Raw genomic sequence first — 20,081 nt, forward strand, 5'->3', positions numbered from 1 at the left:
GAGTAGATCGACGGCCTTCGCCCTTCAGGCCGTTTCTTTCCTCCTCCTCTTCTGATCTTAGACATTTGAACTAAAAAGAAATCTCGAATACGAGAGATCACCCTTCTTCCCAAATTTTGTTGGATCTCCGTCTCCTCCTCCTATCCTTTCCTCTATTTGAAAAAAGTTCAATCCTCTAGTTTTCTGCGAGCTATTACGTTAGATTCTTCCCTTTCTCTCTCCCAATCAACGCCCACATACTTGGATTCGGGATTCGAATTGCACTGGGGCTTTGGCTAGATACCCTCGCATCATGATCAGTTCTTCCAACTGATGCGTTTTTAGACGATTTGGTCAGAAGGGTTTTGTTGTTCTTCGGGTATAGATTCGGATTCTTGGCGTTCTAGATGGATCTTGGTTTGGTTTCCCCATTGAGTGGATCTTTGTGTGGTATTCAATGATATGCACATCTCAAATGCGTTGCTCCTCGCTGGGATTTGAGGGGGGGACTTTGATATCTGAGAGACTTGGTTTCTTGGGTCCGGAGGGAGATTCTTGTGGTTGAGGGATTTGGGGGAGCCATGTTTTGGAGGGAAAGGGAAAGGGAGAGGGACAGCAGAGAGCAGAACGGTGGTCCTCCTTGCGGACAGGTCCGGGTCCTCGTGGTCGGAGACGCTGGTAATCAATCGATCCCTATCTCTCTTTTTTCTTGCTGAATATTCGATTTTTCTCTCTTTATGTTTCTGTACTGAGGATCTTTAGTCCTTCCTACTAGATACTCAGAAAAATATTTACCACTGTTGATTTGGAATTGTTTAGACTGAATACCACTGATTGTTTTTCAGAATTTTTGTTTCTTGATTTTGGGTTCGGTTTTATTGTGTATTATGCAAGCCCAATAATATATAAATGGGTTTGCTTATTGCAAATGTATCTGACTATTAACGACACAACTGATTTTTGGAATTCATTGACGACTTATATCTAACCGATTATAGGTAACACGCATTCTGTATGCGTTAATAAAACCACGATCACGTTTAACGTGTGACTGTCGATGCAGACATGCACTCCAATAGCATTCCATGTTCGGAGGTGAAACAGTGGTTTCACAAAATGGATTTTCTCTTCAGGTGTTGCAAAGAGCCTACAGCTAAAAAGGGTTGCTTGAAAGATCGTTGTCTAAAATATGAGATATTAAGCATTTTTGTTTGAGATGTTTTAAGTTTACTATCAGCAGTAACGAGAACATAAAAGTATGAGAAAATTGGTAAATTAAAATATTTTCCTTCTCCTGGTTAGTGTTTCACATATGCAGTGGCTGGTGCCTAGAGTTTTCTTCTAGTATGAATGGCCTTAACTATATATAGCCAAATAAACCATGCACTTTATCTTTGATACAATGTGCTTGCGCTAACTAGTTTTAGCATATGGAGTGTTCCATGTAATACATGCATGTACGTATACATCCAAGTTGTTTGTGTGTATTTATTCTTATGTATATGTATGTCTGCTTCATGAATGTTTGCCGAACCTATTGCTTAAAGCTTGATATTTTCTTTATATCCTATCAGGTGTCGGAAAGACATCTCTAGTTCATCTAATTGTAAAAAGTTCTTCAATTGCTCGGCCACCTCAAACAATAGGGTGTACAGTGAGTGTTAAGGTAAGGTTGTTACATTTTTCTTTTCGAATTGGAATGTGGCTTTCACTTAAGGTTTTTTCACAAAATCAAATTTTATCTTATCCAGCATATTACTTATGGAAGTGCTAGCAGCTCTTCTAATAGCATAAAAGGCGATGCAGAAAGGGACTTCTTTGTTGAGCTTTGGGATGTCTCAGGACATGAACGGTACAAAGATTGCCGATCTCTTTTCTACACACAAATCAACGGTAAGCTATTCTTTCATGTTTTAGATTATTTTACTTGTCTAGCTATGTATAGGTCCAACTTGTCCACAAGATCACATGTTTTCTATTCCCTTTTTTTTTTTTTTTGTTTTCTGTATATGGTAAAGGACATGATATCTGTTTGAGGAGGATATTACTAAATTTTACTTCATGAATTCATAATGTTTTTTTTTTCTGGGTAAAGGAGCTCATAATGGCTTTTAGAGGAACAATTTTCCACGAATGTTATATTGATATCGACGGGTTCTGCTTTCTTGATATTGGTGTGTTTTTATATGAAAAATAGATATCAAAATATTAGTATAAATATGAAAAGTTTATAGTTTTTCACCACTGATGTGAGAAAAGTAGAGCTAAAAGCAAAATGCAGTCATATGCTGTGAGGGAGATCACTTAAAGCACTTCATGTATTGAATCTCCTACTTGATCAACTTCAATATATGCTGTAAACTGAAATGAATACTGGAGAAATGGAATAAACCACAAAAAGTTGTTGTTTATATCTACCTAAGGGATGTTGTTGCCTGTACTGGCTGAATTTGTTAAGGGCGGATGTAATATTGGACAAATGGACATGTTGTGGAGGCTGATGACAATACTACTGCATATGACAGCATCATCAAGACCATTATTGGACTACTTTTATTCATACAAGATCCATTATTGATCTTCCCTTCTCTTCTTTTGATAAAATGGTATTTGAAGATATCTGAAGATTGCTAAATAAAAAGAAGAGATGTATAAGACAAATTAGGGCCTGATAGCTACAATGTGTAAGATACCATTGGGGTGTGACATAGCTATCTGAAACCTTCAGGAGTTTATTAGTTATGAATTACATAATAAAAGGGAAGTGATTTTAAGGAGATCAATATTCTAAGTACAGAGGGAGAGAGAAGGGAATCTTTCCTGTAAATTTTAGATGGGATTGGATATTGAGAGGGATGCATGTGCATTGGCACGAATTGGTATGGATGGGGACGGGCCTGCTTTTCTGTGCCGATAGCCATGCTACTTGATTGAGCACATAATTGGAACCATAATAACACAACTCCAAATTATTAAAAAAATTTACTTTTTCTCATTTTTTCTCCCTTACAAATAATTCTATAAAATTCTCTTCTTAAATAAATCATCAAAATGTGCACAATTATTTAATAATTATCGACAGAGTTTATGATTTATTCAAAAATTATTCATGTCTAGTTCAGGAAACCTTATATAAATACAAATTGACAATGCTACATATTGTTGCCAGAGGTGTTAGTCTTTTGTTACCGTTTATTATGCTCACCCATAGCATGCTTGTCGTCACATAAATATAATATAAACATTTCATTCTTGTATTCTTTATTTTTTCATTTTCAACTTTTTAGTAGAGTTTGAATTCTTTTTAAATGTTTGGCATATCTTCATTTTTTTCTGAATTTTGGATCTTTATGCTTAACCATATTGTTCCCATTTTGAAACCTGTGACTATGATCAATCAGAATAGCCTGGCATCATTGGCATGGTATGGTACATTACTGTACTGCTAACATGTGGCTTTATGCGGTAGATGTGGTACATGAATCCTTGGTGAGTGAGAGTATTTGGGGGCTTAGTTTGGAAATGGATCTAGAATCATGGGTCATTGATCTCTATCCTTCTATGCTTGGTTTTTGTATTTGCATTTTGCTTTTTCATGTCTTCTTTATTTAACAACCTCTTTGGAAATTATTCCTGTTGCTTGTCTCTTGCCATGGATCCACTGCCCTTGTGTTAGTGGTTGACACCTTTATGCAGATTATCCATCTTGGCATATGGGTGGTATTTGATTTCTTCTGGTAATCATCATCTTGTGCATTTGCTACAGGCCTGCAGCCAGTAATCAGAATATCTACAGATATATTCAGCTATGATGTTCTTTAGATTTTCAATTTTGAGTTTAACCCAGGGGATAATAAAATTATTATCATAATCTGAATATCTTTTTATTTTAGCATTATATGGCGATTATTTATCTTAAGATTGTCCACTTTGAAGCCTGTTTACTTGTAAGACATGAGAATATTGCTTCTTTCTCACAGTTATTAACAATTAAAAGTCATGTTTTGACAGAAAGTAGCCTTGTGATTTATTTTTCCCAAATTCTGTTTACCGTCTGGCCATATTCTAAAACAGAAATCATAACAGTTTTTTTTCTCATAAGCAAGTTTTCTTATTCATGTTGAGCCATGACCATAGGGAGAGTGCATGTTACCCAATCTGATGATGTATGACTATATGGTGTTATTGGTGGGAATATTCTGGAAATACCACTTCCTATCTATGATAATAGTGAGGAAACTGATCATTGCATGTCATGATTGTTGTTTAATTTTGCTTATTTATTTATTTTGGGAACAACAATATAATCTACTTCAGTGTGTTTATTGAGAATTAACATACTGTAGTCATTCTCCCCTTTCGACACTCATCCATAGGTGTAATATTTGTTCATGATCTCTCCCAAAGGAGGACAAAGACAAGCTTGCAGCGGTGGGCAGCAGAAATTGCAGCAACCGGAACGTTTTCAGCTCCAGTTGGAACTGGTGGGCCTGGAGGTCTTCCTGTTCCTTATGTGGTTATCAGTAATAAAGCTGATATTGCTGCCAAGGAGGGCATCAGGGGAAGCAGTGGAAACCTTGTTGATGCTGCTCGCCAGTGGGTTGAAAAACAGGGCCTACTTCCATCTAGCGAAGAACTTCCTTTAACGGAGAGCTTCCCAGGCAATTCAGGCCTCATCACAGTAAGAACGGCATTTTTTTTGCCCTTTTTAAGTTCCATATTTTAATTTTAGGCTGATACAGTTATATTAAGATATACTGAAATGCACCACTTTTACAATTCTTTCTACAATATCTAAGTCAACTATGTTGCATGTGATCTTTCATGATAATAATTAGTTGTGTTGATATTTTGGTGCTTTTTGAACATAATAGATCTATATCCTGTTATAGCATATCAAAAATTCTCAGTAGTGCCCTTCTTGAATTATTCCTGTTATGCCTTCAACGTATTTTGTACTAGGTACCACCTGGGTGAATATATGTTTGTGCAATATATCAAGAAATTCTGCTTTTATCAAAAAGCTGCCATGCATGCTGTGAAATCTATCATAATTTTAATAGATGAATTGTCAAAATGGAGTTGGCTTTGTTTCTAGACTTTGTTTAATTTGTTTCCTTTTCTTTGGTGTTGTTTGGTTTTTGGTTTTCTGCACCTATTTATGTTGTCATATATTGGGTTTTTGAGTGGCTACCCTTTCTTCCTGATAGGGGTATTTCCTGTATATAATGCAGACTTCTGTATACTGTTTTTTTGGCTGCCGTTGCCTTTCTGTACCATCACTATGTGCAGGAATACCATATTTCTCAAATAACTTAGTGCTTTCCCTTTTGTGCTCACTTGATTTACACATTATTGGCAGTTTAGCTAAATGTTTTATTTGGGAATGCATCATCATGAATTCAGTTGGATGAGATCCAGATCCTAAATTTACTTTGAATAAGGGTACATATTAGTGTTATCAAATTCTAAATGCTCTTCAAATAATTTGTTTTCTTAGAAAACATTTTGTGGCTTAATGATAAACCTTTCAACAAACTTAGTGCTTGTCCTCAGGCCACGTGCCCTTTTATTTGCAGGATGCTGGCTATTTAACCAAGTGATATTTTTTTAGAATGTCTCTTAATGAATTGGGTTGGATTTGGTCCAACTTTTGAAATTGATTTCAATTTCATGTTGGATTTGGGTTGTCCATAGTATGATCCAATCCTAAACGAACCCAATCCCAAAGCTAAAATGGATCTGTATGGATCAGTTTAAAATCTGACAAGACCAAACACAACAAGATCTAACTATTGCAAGTTAAAAGTAGTGGACATATGATTATTTATAGTATTGTAGAACTGCTATTTAGTCTGCAAAATAAATTAATAGCAAAGAAAAAAATTGGCTGGATGGTTCTGTATTATTAAGCTGAGCAAGAAATGATAAACATTACCTAGATATAGTGATCTGTGCTGGTATTATATTTATGACAATATTGCTTTTGTTATACACAATAAATTTTCAACAACCTCTTATACATGTTGGAAATTCAGCTCTCTAGCACCTTCCACAATACCAACCCACATTATCATGTGTGGAACCAGGTAGCAAACTTCATTGGTTCTCCATGTACATTTTTCTTCTTTTACACTTTCTATTTACCATTAGATATTATGTCATATCTTAGGTTCTTTATCTTGTCATGCATACTTTTACAAATTAAGTGCATACTCCAGCAATCAAATCTTTTCTAGATTCTAATAGGAGCCAGACCCTCTTAGAGTGTGAGCTGAGAGATTAGTTACTTGATTTGCAGCACGCAGCAGGGAACATTCAATGCTCTAAGTCTACTTTCTAACCATTATATATATGTTGTTTTGTTATTTTTTTTGGTTAAGAACATTACTTAATATTTTTAACTGTGTAGGTTTTGAAATTATTTATTTATATTAAGCATTTTTTTTTTTGAATTTTCTGTTTACCACTTGCAGGCTGCCAAAGAAGCTAGATATGACAAAGAAGCTTTGATTAAGTTTTTTCGCATGGTATGTATCAGTGCTCTTGTTTCATCATGCGGAACTTTACTACTGTTATATGTTTGGTGGTGATCTAGTGTAGTTGTTTAATTTTAGTGACATGCATTTATTCAGTTAATCAGGAGAAGATATTTTTCTGATGAACTACCAGCATCAAACCCATGGGCTGTAGCTCCCATACAGAATTCCATCCAACGTTTGGATGAGATCTCCACTGATGATGATCAATTTCAAAAGAAATTAAGGTATGCTCTTTTTAACTTTTTTGTTATCTTACCTTCACTGACTCATTTCTTTCCTTATTCTCTTCTGTGCATTAATTTACTTAGAGCTACTTTATTTTTTTCATCCCTTTGTTACATCAATCATCCCTATTTTTGCCTTTGATTTTGTTTAATTTGTATCTCAACCAATCTGGATCTGTAACATTCAGGTGCTTATAGCATCGGCTTCCCTACTTTGAAAGAGAAAAATAAGCTCTCTAAAATGCAAGTCGGCATCTGGAAGTCATGTCAACTGTCAACCTACTGAATGTTTGGCCTTGATGAGTAAATTATAAGACCAGGTGTAAGAGCATAAGCTATGCGACAATATCCATAAGGTTTAAGGTGAATCAAGTAGATGGCAGTTTGTCTGCAGAAAGAGTAGGTGGCGGTTCCATGGCAAAAGTGAAACAAATATCATTTAGTAAGAACAAAAGTGAAATAAATATCAATTCAGTAAGTACAGAGAAATGTATAAACGAATGACTGTATAAGAAATGCAAGTAGAAAAATCCCTCTACCAGATCATCTGAGTCCATAAGTGATCTAAATTGAGAATTTTCGCATGCTCTGGTGGCAGGTCCCTTTATGGGCATAATTTTTGATGGTGGTGTGGACAATTAGCAAGTGGAATACTTCAAGAATGGTTTTTAGTTTCATCCATACTCCATCAAAAATGGAACTTTTTATTTTGCCCAGAACCGATTCAAGCACAAGATCATGGTGATTTTGGAAAAACTAAGTTATATGGCCATAGCTATGTATATATAAGCTTTTTGTGTCTTTTTATGCTTGCCTATTTAACTATCTGAATTCTGAAAGCATTTGAAAAACAATGATCTTGGATCTTGTAAGTTTTAACAAGATTAGAAGTGTGTTAGATGTCTGTTTTTTATTCAAACTTCAAAGCTTTAGAGACTTTGAAAGTTTCCTAGAGATTTTTTTGGGGGAAAAGAGAGAGTGTTTTGAGTAGACTGGCCCTCATGAGTAGTGATTTGTGAGATATGAGATAAAGTTCTTCTTTAAAGGTGTCAAGTTGAAAGACCCAGGAAATTAAATTCTATTCCCTAAATTTTTTCCCCCTATTTTTCATGTAGATAGATCATAGTGTATTTTCTAATCGATCTCCTATACATTATGCTGATAAATCATCTTTAGGCACAAATGTTTTGGATCCCATCAATTTTTGAACTTAAAGAGAAAATCTTGCAATTTTTCATATGCATACTTAATTATTATTAATTTTTAATTTCTTTAGGTTGGTATCTATAGATTATTTTTCAAATATTTTTATATTATTATCCACAATCAAAGGATATACCACAACCAAATGATATGAAACGTGCATTTTAACATTTTTGTTTTAATTTTTTTATTTCATTAAGTAACAGCTACAATGGAAAATATACACACAAAATTATGAACTAAAGTAATACATGTACTCTATAATAAGGTCTTATATATTTCTTGACTTATTATATTTTATTTTTTTTATTTTAAATATTTTAGCATTTTAAATTTTAAAACTTTTATATATTCTTTTCATTGAACCTTTAAAACTCAAACAGTATTACTGGAATTGTTGAAAGTCAAGGACTCAAGTACCGCCTCCTGGTTGTCTGCATAGCCTTTAACTACCTATTGGCGTCAGGTTCATGCTTCATATGCCTCTTGGTATGATACTGTACTGAAACATATGGTAGTTGGTGTCACCTTGACTGTGCCAGCACCAACTATTGTGCTGTATATTGGTATCATATTATATGTATTTTTATATTGGATGGTAAATATATTATCATATGGTATGTATTGGTTTTATTGGGTATATATGATGGTTGATACTAATGTACTATTTATTATCCATTTTCTGTTGATAGTTATTTACAAGTCGATAATGGTTAAGAGCACAAGCATGAAGCCATTTATTCCTAATGTGGATTGTTTAGCTGCTACTATTGTGGTTACTGTCAGTCATGGGAATTTGTCAAAATGTGTGCATCATATCTTTATCTCCGCAATAGGATGTTATTTGTGCATGCTATCAATTACTTCAAGGGGAATTCTTTACTAGTTACATATATACGTCCAACTTGTTCTTGTGTTCGGTCAAAAATAGACATAACACGATCACCCAAAAAAAAATAGACATGACACTGAGTAGAATGAATTCTGCTGTTTGGCTTGGATAAGATGCAATAAAATGGATATCATGGTGTTAGAATTTCCATCCTATATGGCTTCAATGTTATGTCTGCGGGTTTTTTTCTCTATCAGAGAACTACGCAGTCCACTTGTAGTATCTTGGAGGATCTTCTAACTTTTTTCACCCTTATATGCCTGTTGATGCACGCTTGCTTCCGTACTTATATCTGTTCTGCAGAGTTATCTGCAAGTTTGTACAGGATGAAGATTAAACGTTAAATAGTCATTGAAATTGAGGGGCATGAGTGAAATTCAGTCAATAGGTTTGAAGGCATAATGACATTAAGTGTAAAGTAGCGGTCAAACAAAGGACCAGCTGTTGATTACCCCTTTATATTTTGGTCATGTCTGGACAGCTCGTGCAAATACATGACCTAGATAATCATATTTATGCATCCTAAATTTTGGAATCTTGATATGTGGCAGCTATTACTTAAAGTATGTGCCTCAATAATTATGGGGTGCTTGTGGGGCAGCCTGATCTCACATGACGCCTATACCACATGGTTGTTCCTGTTCGATATTGAAATTCTTATTATTTCTTTTTTTTTTTTTTCTGGTTGAAGTTTTTGATCATATTTCTTCATGTTTCTAGCAGCTTAAGTGGTGAGAGTCACAAGTACAATGCGCTTCCTCCTGTCCCTACTCAAAGAAACCTAACACCACCTCCCACACTCTATCCGCAGCAGCCAATGTCTACATCTGAGAGTTACAGCTTCCAGAGATTTTCAGCATCTAGTTTGCCTGACATGGTTGGCACCAGATCAAGCCGAGCTGATATCAATGTCTGACTATAAATTCAACCAACAATTATCTTCAGTATAAAAAGAAGGCACGCTGCATACTGCATGAACTTATAAATACTAGGAAGCAATTTCAGCAGCTGCTTAAGGTGTAGTGGGATTGACTGTTGCATTTGGTAAAACTGCTTGGGACGTGTTCTCTAGTTTGGAGTTGAGCTGCACGGTCTGTGTGAATTTCACCATGGCCCTAGCTATGCTGCCTGTATATTTGATCTTTAGATCTATCTTGTGGAGATTGCCAGTGATTCTTTTACATATATTCTTGCAGTGTAAAAACTTGGCTGTTTGTACGAAGAAAAGAAATATACTTTTAATTCATATTAAAGAAGAAAAATAACTTGATCCATGTTCTATCATCTGTTGTTGCCTTTTGTTTCCAGAGCCAACATACCGGTAAAACAAAATATTGTTTATGCAATTTTTTAGTTTGAATAGTTGATTTCTTTTTTGAGCTTTTTTGTGACGGGATTCTCTCTCCCTCTGGATTTTCCACTCAGGCCTATTTAGTATTGTTGTTTTTTGTATCTCTGTTTCTGTGCAAGAGAAACTGCATGGTGGATGATGCTGGTGAAAGGATTTGTGTGGAAGTTCTGCCAGCTCTAGCCTTTATTTTCATTTAAACTGAAAGCACTAAATCTTTGCTGCCAAAATCTCTTATAAAGAATTTGAAGAACAAGAAGGTTTCACCATACATACTATATGGTACTATTATAATATAATATAATAATATATAATAATATAATATTATTATAGCAATATAATAATATAATATATTATACCATATTATTATTATTATTATTATTATTATTATTATTATTATTATTATTATATAAATATATAATATAATATATTTTATTACTATTTATTATATTATTTTATTATAACATATTATATTATATTATATTGTTATATTAGTATATTATAATATTACATTATATTATTATCTTACATTAATATAATATAATATATATTATATAATGTTATTATATATAATAATATAGTATAATATATTATAGATATTAATATATAATATATTATATTATTATATTGTCATATATTATTATATTTTCATAATATATTATTGTATGTTAAAATATATTATACTATATTATTATTATAATATTATATAAATATATAATATAATATATTTTATTACTATATATTATATTATTTTATTATAACATATTATGTTATATTATATTGTTATATTATTCTATTATGTTATATTATATTATATTATATTATATTATATTATGGTTAAGGGTATATTAAGAATGAATTAAAAGGATTATTTTCTTAGTTAATGGGAAAATGATTTAGTCACCTTCTAAGTGGGTAATTTTTTTTTTAAATTTTATAAATAAATATTATTTATAAAAAAATAATTTATCTATTTTCAAAAGTATGTGAATATGGATAAGTTGGTCAATGAAAAGTTGATCAATTTTTTTATGATATTTATCTATAAAAAATAGATATAAAATATTGTAAATCTGGATTAGAATTCACTTAACCCATTTGAATGCTACGAGACTGCCACGTGATGTAGTTTTTTAAGGGTGAGAGCTACAAAGTGAAATTTTTTGTACACAGCCTGCGGTGTACAAAATCCGACGTGGAACACACTACCTCATCCAATTGGATCATATAGCCATTATTTTTTAACGCACATTTAATGTCTGTAGTTCTATCTTTTCGTTTAAAATTTTAAATGATAAAAATATTTTTTTTTTTCTGAAAAAATTATGATATCTTATGTTGATATTATGATATCCTGCATTGAAATTATGATTTTCTGCACAGGATGTCAAAAATTTTCATAGGATATCATAATTTTGATAGGAGTATTTTCATCATTGAAAAATTTATATAAAATTTTTCAATGATAAAAATGTTCTTTACATTTTATGACATCCTGTGAAAAAATTATGACATCGTGTGCAGTAAGTCATAATTTCAATATAAGATGTCATGATATCGGGACGAAATATCATAATTTTTTTTAAAAAAATTTATTTTTATTATTTAAAATTTTAAATAAAAAAATAAAATTTTAAATATTAAATATATATTAAAAAATAGTGGCTATACGATCTCATCGGATGAGATGATGCGCTTAAGTTGGATTTTCTGCATCGCAGGTGGTGTACAAAGAATTTATCGAGCTACAAATTTGGACGGAAGTTCACATGTGGCCCACTGGAGTTTGGGTCGTGCTGTCAAGCCAATGTCATGGTGTCGTCGCACGTAGAAGCGAACCCTCATGGTGGTGGGAATACGTTCCATTCAACCCCATCCACAAAAAGGATTTCGCAATTAATATAAAACTAAATGACATACTATCCTAGGGTTAGATAAAGAGCCTGATTAGCTAGGCAAGCATCTGATACTTTTTTTGTCTTGTCATCTTAATGCTACCAATCCTTCTTTATGTGATATTCCTGTATTGTGGGTTAATTGATTTTGTTATCTTTGTTGCTAACGTCCGCTGAAAGCGAACTTGCCAGAAATAAAGCGCAGTACACTTGCTTAATATCAAAGATAGTGAATTACTGATAAAACAGCACTAATATAGCATCAAGTTAATTCCAAAAGCATTTAAATTTTAGATGATGAATAGGGCCATGAATTGGATTGCTTACTTCACTATGGAGCATTCTGATGGACTAATTTGAGATGATTTTGATTTGATTCCTTTTGCCTTCCATGATATTTTATTTTTTAATTTTATTGTACGTATTTATATTAGGATAATACGGTCCTTTTACTAAATTTTATAAAAAAGTATTTAAATTTTGAAATTCTCAACTACTTTCAGTGAATGTACGGTTTTACCTTCGAGCCAGTATGATAACCCTTGAAAAGAGGGTAAGTGTCATATGTCTCATTCTATTAATATGGAAAAATAGATGGAGTACATGTAAGAATTTTGATGATGCACACAAGCTGAATGGATGTTCTGTGGTACAACTTTTATACCATAGAATGCGATTAAATGAGAACTGTCCATATTCAAAATAAATGATGTGATGACTTTCCACAAGGGTTCAGGATTTTTTGGTGCCAAAGTTGCACCACAAGGGATTCGAGCTACACAAGGAGAGTGGGGAGAAAAGCTAACTTCAGCTGCAACATGAATTTGAGTGTCGGAAAAAGGAAGATGGAATAACGTAGTAGAAGAAATATGTACAATAATTATCGACAAAAAAAAAGGAGGAGGAGGAACGAACAAAGCCAGTGAAATTTAATTAAGAGAGAGGAGAATGATGGGGTTGATGAAACTACAATGCCACACAAGAGAGTATCTGAGAAAATTTTCTGGTCGTGAGATCCCACATCATGGCAACTTAGTAAATTTTAGTAGAACATCCCCGCCGACATCAACTAGCGTTCAGGACCACGATGGGCACAATTAACATGATTCGTAGAGAAAAAGGAAAGAAACAAATGGCTTTAACTCGATCACACCCTCCCACCAACTCCAATAATTCTAGAGCGGATCTCGGGAGTGCGACTTTAACTAATTATTAAGGATTGGGGTGTAGATCACAGTTCAAGTATTCCCCCTTTTTTTTTTTTTTTTGGGCAAAGAATTCAAGTATTCCTTCGTACGCTTACCCACATCAATCTATTTTCACACAATTATCATATATTGAAATATTTGCATGGTGGGCTTGGGGATGTAGGGTCTAATCTCAGTGTTCAACACCAGGAAGTTGCAAGGAAGGCCTTAAAACAAAAGGCATCCGATTCTCTCTCTCTCAGGTGGATGGTGTACAAGATTGATAAAGATAATGTTTCATAGAAGAAAGAGTATTTTTAACTACGAAAAAAATGGATGGTTTCCATTATATGTGTGACAAAATATTAAAAGAATCCACTTTACCTGTTGTAATTCAGATATGTTAGAACAGATACAAAACTTTTAAAATCAATAAATTTTAGTACTTAGATTATAGCAAAATATGCTCCCATATTATTTTAATTATTAGATCCGACCAAAGTATGTGATTTTTTATTTCTATATATTTTTAGCGATACAGATTGTGATTAAATATATGGATCTTCGATTTAAATATTCTAATTTTGATTTTTTTTTTTTGAGAAGCTACATCCGCCTCAATTGAATAACCTCGCGTTCCCTCGTGGTAAACCTAGACCTATTAACTCCAGGTTCAAAGTTACGTAATGGTTTCTTCGAAAAGAAAACTATACAGTGGTACGGCATTGCTGTGAGAACATCGAGCAGCCTCTGGGGGTTGGGGATGATTGGGCGCGTTTCCTCCCACACGAACAACTCCCATGATACCAAGACTACGTTCGTAAGAACTAATCTCATTCGATGGTCTCATGGCTGAGACTCAACTTTAGTCAGACGTCGATGGGGTTATTATTTGATATGTTGACTGGATGACGGAAAAACTTGGTTCGGACTCCACCTGTAAACTATCTCTCACAAGTGGTTCGTACGACCAAGAGATTCTCTAAGCCAAGGATATCGGCGTTTATTAAAAATTCCAAAAGTGCCGGTTAATCATATATTCTCTCTCTCTGTTTTTTTTTTTTTTTTCCTGGCTGGTACATTACTCATGAACAGGCACTATTATTAAATTTTGAGCGTCATTAAATCGTTGCAACTCCATGAGTTGGGCCCATTCTCTACCTCTCTCTCTAAATCAAGAGGCTTTCTAATAGTTTAATTAACAAAGGTTTATTAAGACACCTAATGAATTATGCACCGTTAGACGTGCAGTGCGCTGCGAAAGAGGTTTATGATTCCACGCAATCCGTTCTGTTGGTCATTTCAATCCCACTCCACGCTGTTCGTCCGAGTAATAAAGGAATGAATAGTAAGATGATGGACAGAGTTGTTATAGTCATTCCACTCACTCCAGCATGTAACTTGGAGTTCTCGGTAGGCAAATTTTTTTTTTTTTTTAAATTTGAAGGTTTCGTGTATTATCTTCCTAGAAGGTTATTAAGTGGCTTTCAAGTTCACTACTTCAAAATATACACCCTTCGTATCGAAATTGTTGAAGAATGGCCACAATTTTTTAATCTTTTGATGTGAAACATGCATATAGAGAGATGGAGAAGCTAAATGGATGACTGTGATAGATATTCTTTCCCGGTTGTTATTTATTTTATTTTCTGATATGTATGAATATTTTTATTGTAGATTGGTTTAATATATTTTTTTAAAAGAAAAAAGCGCCCCTCCCACTAGCCGTTGCCTCCTCCCCTTCTTCTTCTTCTTCGTCTCTCGCTTCACTGAGCCAGCTCGTGCTGTCAAAAAATGGCCCCTTCTCAAGATTCTTGTCCACCCTCATTCTCCCATTCCCCATTTACACCACCAACATCACTCGATTCGCCAATAAAAATGGCGACCTTATTATGTTTTGCAGACCCAAAATCTATCGAGCTCTCAGTCCTCGTCGTCCTCTGCTTGTTGCTCACAGCCTCCGCTGCCCAACAGCTCTCCTCCTCCCAGACCAAGACCCTCCTCCTCCATCTCCAGCGCCTCCTGCAGTTCCCCTCCATCCTCGCCGCCTGGACCAACCACACCGACCTCTGCTCCCTCCCTCTTCCTCACCCGCTCCGGCGACCGCCAAACCGCCCTGTCTTCCACCTTCTCCTTCGATTCCCTCTTCACTACCCTATCCAGGCTCCGCAGCCTGACCGTCCTCTCCCTCGGCATCTGGGGTCCTCTGTCCGGCAAGCTGGATCGCCTCTCCTCCCTCGCACTCCTCAACTTGACCTCCAATCACTTCTACGGCGCGATCCCTCTGGAGATCTCCAGGATGTCGAGCCTCCAAAATCTCGTTTTGGCAGGGAATTCCTTCAATGCAGCAGTTCCCGACCTCCGATCCTTATCTGCTTTCACCGAGTTGGACTTGGGAGGCAACCGCCTCGGGCCCGACTTCCCGTCTCTTGGCAAGAGTCTCGTGAGTCCAGTCCTTAAAAATAACAGTTTTGACAGCAGAATTCCACAGGGTCTGGCAGAATGCCATCAGCTGCAGAAGCTGGATTTGGCTTCCAATCAGTTCCCAGGTTCGATTCCGCCATTCTTGTTTTCACTACCATCCATTCGGTACTTGGACCTGTCCAGAAACCAGCTGACCGGGCAACTTCCGGCGAACCTATCTTGCGGTGGTGAGCGGAGGACTGCCTTCGTGCATTCGTTCCAATTCTTCTTCCAGCCTGGTGTTGCTGAATTCCGGTGACCGAATGACTTCAGGGGATTTAAGGAGCCAGCACTCGAGTTCTTATTGCGACGAGGGGGCGCTGGCTGCCGTTCTGCCTCCTGCTTATAAGAAGAGCAGATCAAAGAGCAAGTTAGACCTTATATCCGGCATTGCTGGGGGTGTGGTGGGTCGTGCAGTACTGTTGGGTCCATTAGCTTTCTTGGTTTTGAGGAGGGAAAGGTCGGCGAATCCAGAGAGCAGCAAGGTTCAGAAACCCGTTGCTGGAGAAAATTCGATTCAAGTCTCTTCAAGAACTGCCGATACAAGTGAGAATACTTGCTCTTTAATCAATTCTGGTACTATTTGGTATCTATCCTGATGTAAGATATGATGAAATTACTTTAGAAAAAAGAAAGTAGAAATTCTGAATTTCATATGTTGACTTGAGCACCATTTTTTTTTTTTTTTAAATTCCTCTTGGATGGCTCGAATCTTTCTGAAACTCTTCATTGAACCGAATTCTTCCTTTAATAAGGTACATGTCTCGAGCAACACTTGGGCTGACAATCTATCGTGGAGGAACTCGAAGAAGCAACCAATACTTTTGACCCATCAAATTTAGTTGCGGATGGTCCGCGAGGACAGGTATGGAGTGGATATCTAGAATTGTTTTGCTTCATGAGATGAAATTTTTAGCTTATTCAAGCATATGGCAATCTTGATCTCCCGTACTAATCCTCTTTACAGTCTAAAACCAGTCTAGATATTATGTTTGGAGTTGATTCAGATTTTGCCTCGTGAATATATCTAGATCCGAACCAAAGTTGATATAAGGGCATTCTCTTTTTCCTTGACTGTTCAAATTCGATCTTTAAGGATGTTTCCTTTAATTTAAGAATGTAGCCTAAGATCTTCAGAAGTTTGACTAAAAGTCTTTTAAGTTTCTTTAAACAGTCTGACACCTCTAGTTAGTTTTGCCATTCTGCACGATCTCATAATTTTTTGTTATCCATTAGAAAAATAACTAAAATCATTTGAAAGGTAGAGATAAGTATCCTTGCATTGCTTTGGCATCAAGAGAACAGGGTGTTTGGCTAAGTAGGCATTTTCCGTCTTCACCATGATTATAAACCATTCAACCCCACCAAACTATTTGGATCACCTACTTAGACTTGCCAGTCTCCGTTTACAAATGTCTGAACGTGAGCAATTAGCTATAAGGATACCCTTCTACAGTGTATACAAACCTGTGTTTGCCTATCCGTTTCTAAAACATTTCATATCGATTTCATGATGAGCTTTCCAGTCAGAGCTCCAGATCTCTTCTTGAATCATTTCTCTCCGATCGAAACTACCGGCTGCTCTCTCGATCTTTTCTCAATTTTCTTTTGAATGCTACAAATTGCTGTAATGGTGGACAGGAACATCTTTCTGCTTTTTGGTGCAGCTGTGCTTCTTTTTGGCTGGGACGCTCGTTTTTACTTAAAAAAAAGATACCAAGTTTGTTGGTCCTCCTTTAATTTGGAATATCTTTCCTGCTTTCTTAGTTCTACAAGGGTTGGCTTCAGGATGGCTCTATAGTTGTGGTGAGATGTTTGAAGTTGAAACCAAAGCATTCTCCTCAGAGCCTGCTAAAGTACATGGATGTCATTTCAAAACTCAGGCATCCTCATTTGGTCAGCATCTTGGGGCATTGCATTGTTACCGGCCAGGATGGTGCTGACACATTAAGTACTGTCTGTCTTGTCTTTGAGCATGTTTCTAATGGAACTTTAAGGAATCATCTTACTGGTAATCGAAAGGCCAACATGCCCCTGAGACCAGATGAGATGAGTAACTTTTGCCTGATTTTTTTTTTGTTTTTGTTTCTCCAACTTGTCAGAATGGCGAAAGCGTGAGATGCTGAAGTGGCCACAGAAAGGAGCAGCTGTTATTCCGGTTGCAAGGGGAATTCAGTTCTTGCATACGGTAACCTTTCCTGGTGTTGTTGGAAATGATCTCGACATAGAAAATATTTTGTTGGACCAAACTCTTACTGCAAAAATTAGCAATTATAATCTTCCAGGGCTGCTGAAGAAAAAGAATAAGGAAAGTTCAAACTTGTTTGAAAAACAAAGGTTTTAGTGTTCGATATTTGGTTCATAGCTATATCTCTGTCTTGGTTCTATCAGCTAGGTTCTGAAAGCCCTTTCAGCACAGTGAAAGATAACGATCATGGCAGGTAACATGTCTTATCTGTATAATTGCAAGCAGACAATTTAATTGACGAAATTAGTTTGATTGTATGACTACCGACCACTGTCCAATATCCATACCCTGCAAGGGAAATACAAGAGGAAAAAGTTAAAGAAGGAAAAAAAAAAAGAAAACCCATTCTCCAATCCAAAACAATCTGATGAGTTTGTAGAAAAGTTGCCAACAGCAGGTAGCTGGTTGGCACCCCTTGTAAAGGCTTGCCCATGGGGTCTGTTCTTTTCAGATAATATTTAGACAGAAAAATAATTTATCCATATTTTTTTTGTACATAAAAAAATGATTCGAAAATCTGTTATCCATATTCTTTTGTATTACTATTTTTCTGGATAAGTTATCATGATCTATCCATATTTTTCATAATACTCTTTATTATATAAATATTAATATATATTACATTATATTACAGTATAATATTATATTCTATTATTATATAAAATATTAGTATATTATATTATTTTATTATTATATATTATTATAGTATAATATATATTAATTATATTATTATATATAATAATATAGTATAACATATTATAAATATTTATATATAATATATTATACTATATTATTATAGTATATTATTAGTCTATTATTATAATACATTATATAAATATTATATTTACTATTATAGATTATATTATATTTTTATATTATAATATTATATTAACATCTTATATTAATATATATTATATTATTATTATTATTATTATTATTATTATTATTATTATTAAAAAGTTAAGGGTATATTAGATGAATTAAAAAGTTTACTTTCCCGCTTGATGAGAAAATGATTTAGCGCTCATTTCTATGGACCTCATTCATCAAATCTCATCTTGGTGCACGCTGAAAGAAAAAATGGCAATGATTATCAACGTGCTTAGCTACTTGGTGCATGCCATATAAGATATAATCTCTCTTGAAGGAGGTTAGTGAGCTGGTTACGGTCATAAAAAATCTAATCAATTTAAATTTTTTTTTCTCCCCTTCTCACAGTATCTGCAGTTTAGGTCACGGAGAAAAAGAAGATATTTATCAGCTGGGAGTGATTCTTGTAGAAATTATTACAGGAAAACCTGCAGAATCCCAAAGCGAATTGGATTATCTGAAAGTTCAGGTATTTGGCTCCCATCTTTGGTGTCATTATAACATTGAGCATACAATTGTTAGCGTACTAACATGGCTTCCCCCCTCCATTTCATAAGGCACATGTTTACTCACCAAACAGATGTATTGAGCATTTTTTAGCATTTTATTTTGGATTTTAAAAAAGAATAAATTTCATGCATTTCATATCAGGAGCATTTCCTTTTGCATAAGCATCATCTTCGACAAATATAGGTAGGGTAGGGAGATTTCTCTGAATAGTGAACTTGTGGAGCCTCAGATTTTTATTTTTAAAAAAAATAATAAATAAATAAAAATAAGCAAAGCAGAGCGACAGTCACCGCAGTTATGATGTTGAAGTTAGAGCTGACCTTTGCGATAAATAAAATTTAACAACAATTACTACCAAAAGAAAAACAATAGCATTAATAACATTAGAAGTGCCTACTTGGTTATGCAGCTCCAGAAAAGCTTGACTGATGACGAGGCAAAGCTGAAAGGGATGACCGACCCTGCCCTTTCCGGCACCTTTGCCCTTGACTCCTTGAGAACAGCAGTTGAAATAACCCTGAATTGTGTATCAAAAGAACCCAACATGCGTCCCTCGGTCGATGATGTTCTTTGGCGCTTGCAGTATTCGAATGCAAGTCCAGGATGGATGGGCCAGCAGCGACAGCCTCAGTACCGAATCCTAGCTCTGGAGGTGCACGTTCTTCAATTTTTTTCAGCTATACTCGTTTTAGTCTGATTGTACTTTCAATCTGTGATAAA

General features: G+C 35.0%; 1 protein-coding gene and 1 pseudogene across 4 annotated transcripts; both read left to right on the forward strand.

Moving 5' to 3' along the window:
- Positions 1 to 10,124, forward strand: LOC105047919 (small GTPase LIP1). 4 transcript variants are annotated; one of them, XR_832534.4, is made up of 8 exons: positions 1 to 657; positions 1,554 to 1,645; positions 1,731 to 1,872; positions 4,356 to 4,660; positions 6,456 to 6,509; positions 6,615 to 6,745; positions 9,392 to 9,471; positions 9,564 to 9,702. XR_832534.4 is itself a non-coding variant. In XM_010927052.4 (7 exons), the coding sequence occupies exons 1-7, from the start codon at positions 561 to 563 to the stop codon at positions 9,754 to 9,756; spliced, it is 1,017 nt and encodes a 338-aa protein (XP_010925354.1). In that variant the 5' UTR covers positions 1 to 560; the 3' UTR covers positions 9,757 to 10,124. The 4 variants fall into 4 exon arrangements, 2 of the variants coding, with proteins under 2 accessions (XP_010925354.1, XP_010925355.1); XR_832533.4 differs by having other exon boundaries at positions 9,561 to 9,698; XM_010927052.4 differs by lacking the exon at positions 9,392 to 9,471 and having other exon boundaries at positions 9,561 to 10,124.
- A 4,370-nt stretch (positions 10,125 to 14,494) lies between these two features.
- Positions 14,495 to 20,005, forward strand: LOC105048041 (probable LRR receptor-like serine/threonine-protein kinase At1g14390; annotated as a pseudogene).
- The last annotated feature ends 76 nt before the right edge of the window (positions 20,006 to 20,081 follow it).

This window comes from Elaeis guineensis, chromosome 7, assembly GCF_000442705.2.
Source record: "Elaeis guineensis isolate ETL-2024a chromosome 7, EG11, whole genome shotgun sequence".
Taxonomy (NCBI): Eukaryota; Viridiplantae; Streptophyta; class Magnoliopsida; order Arecales; family Arecaceae; genus Elaeis; species Elaeis guineensis.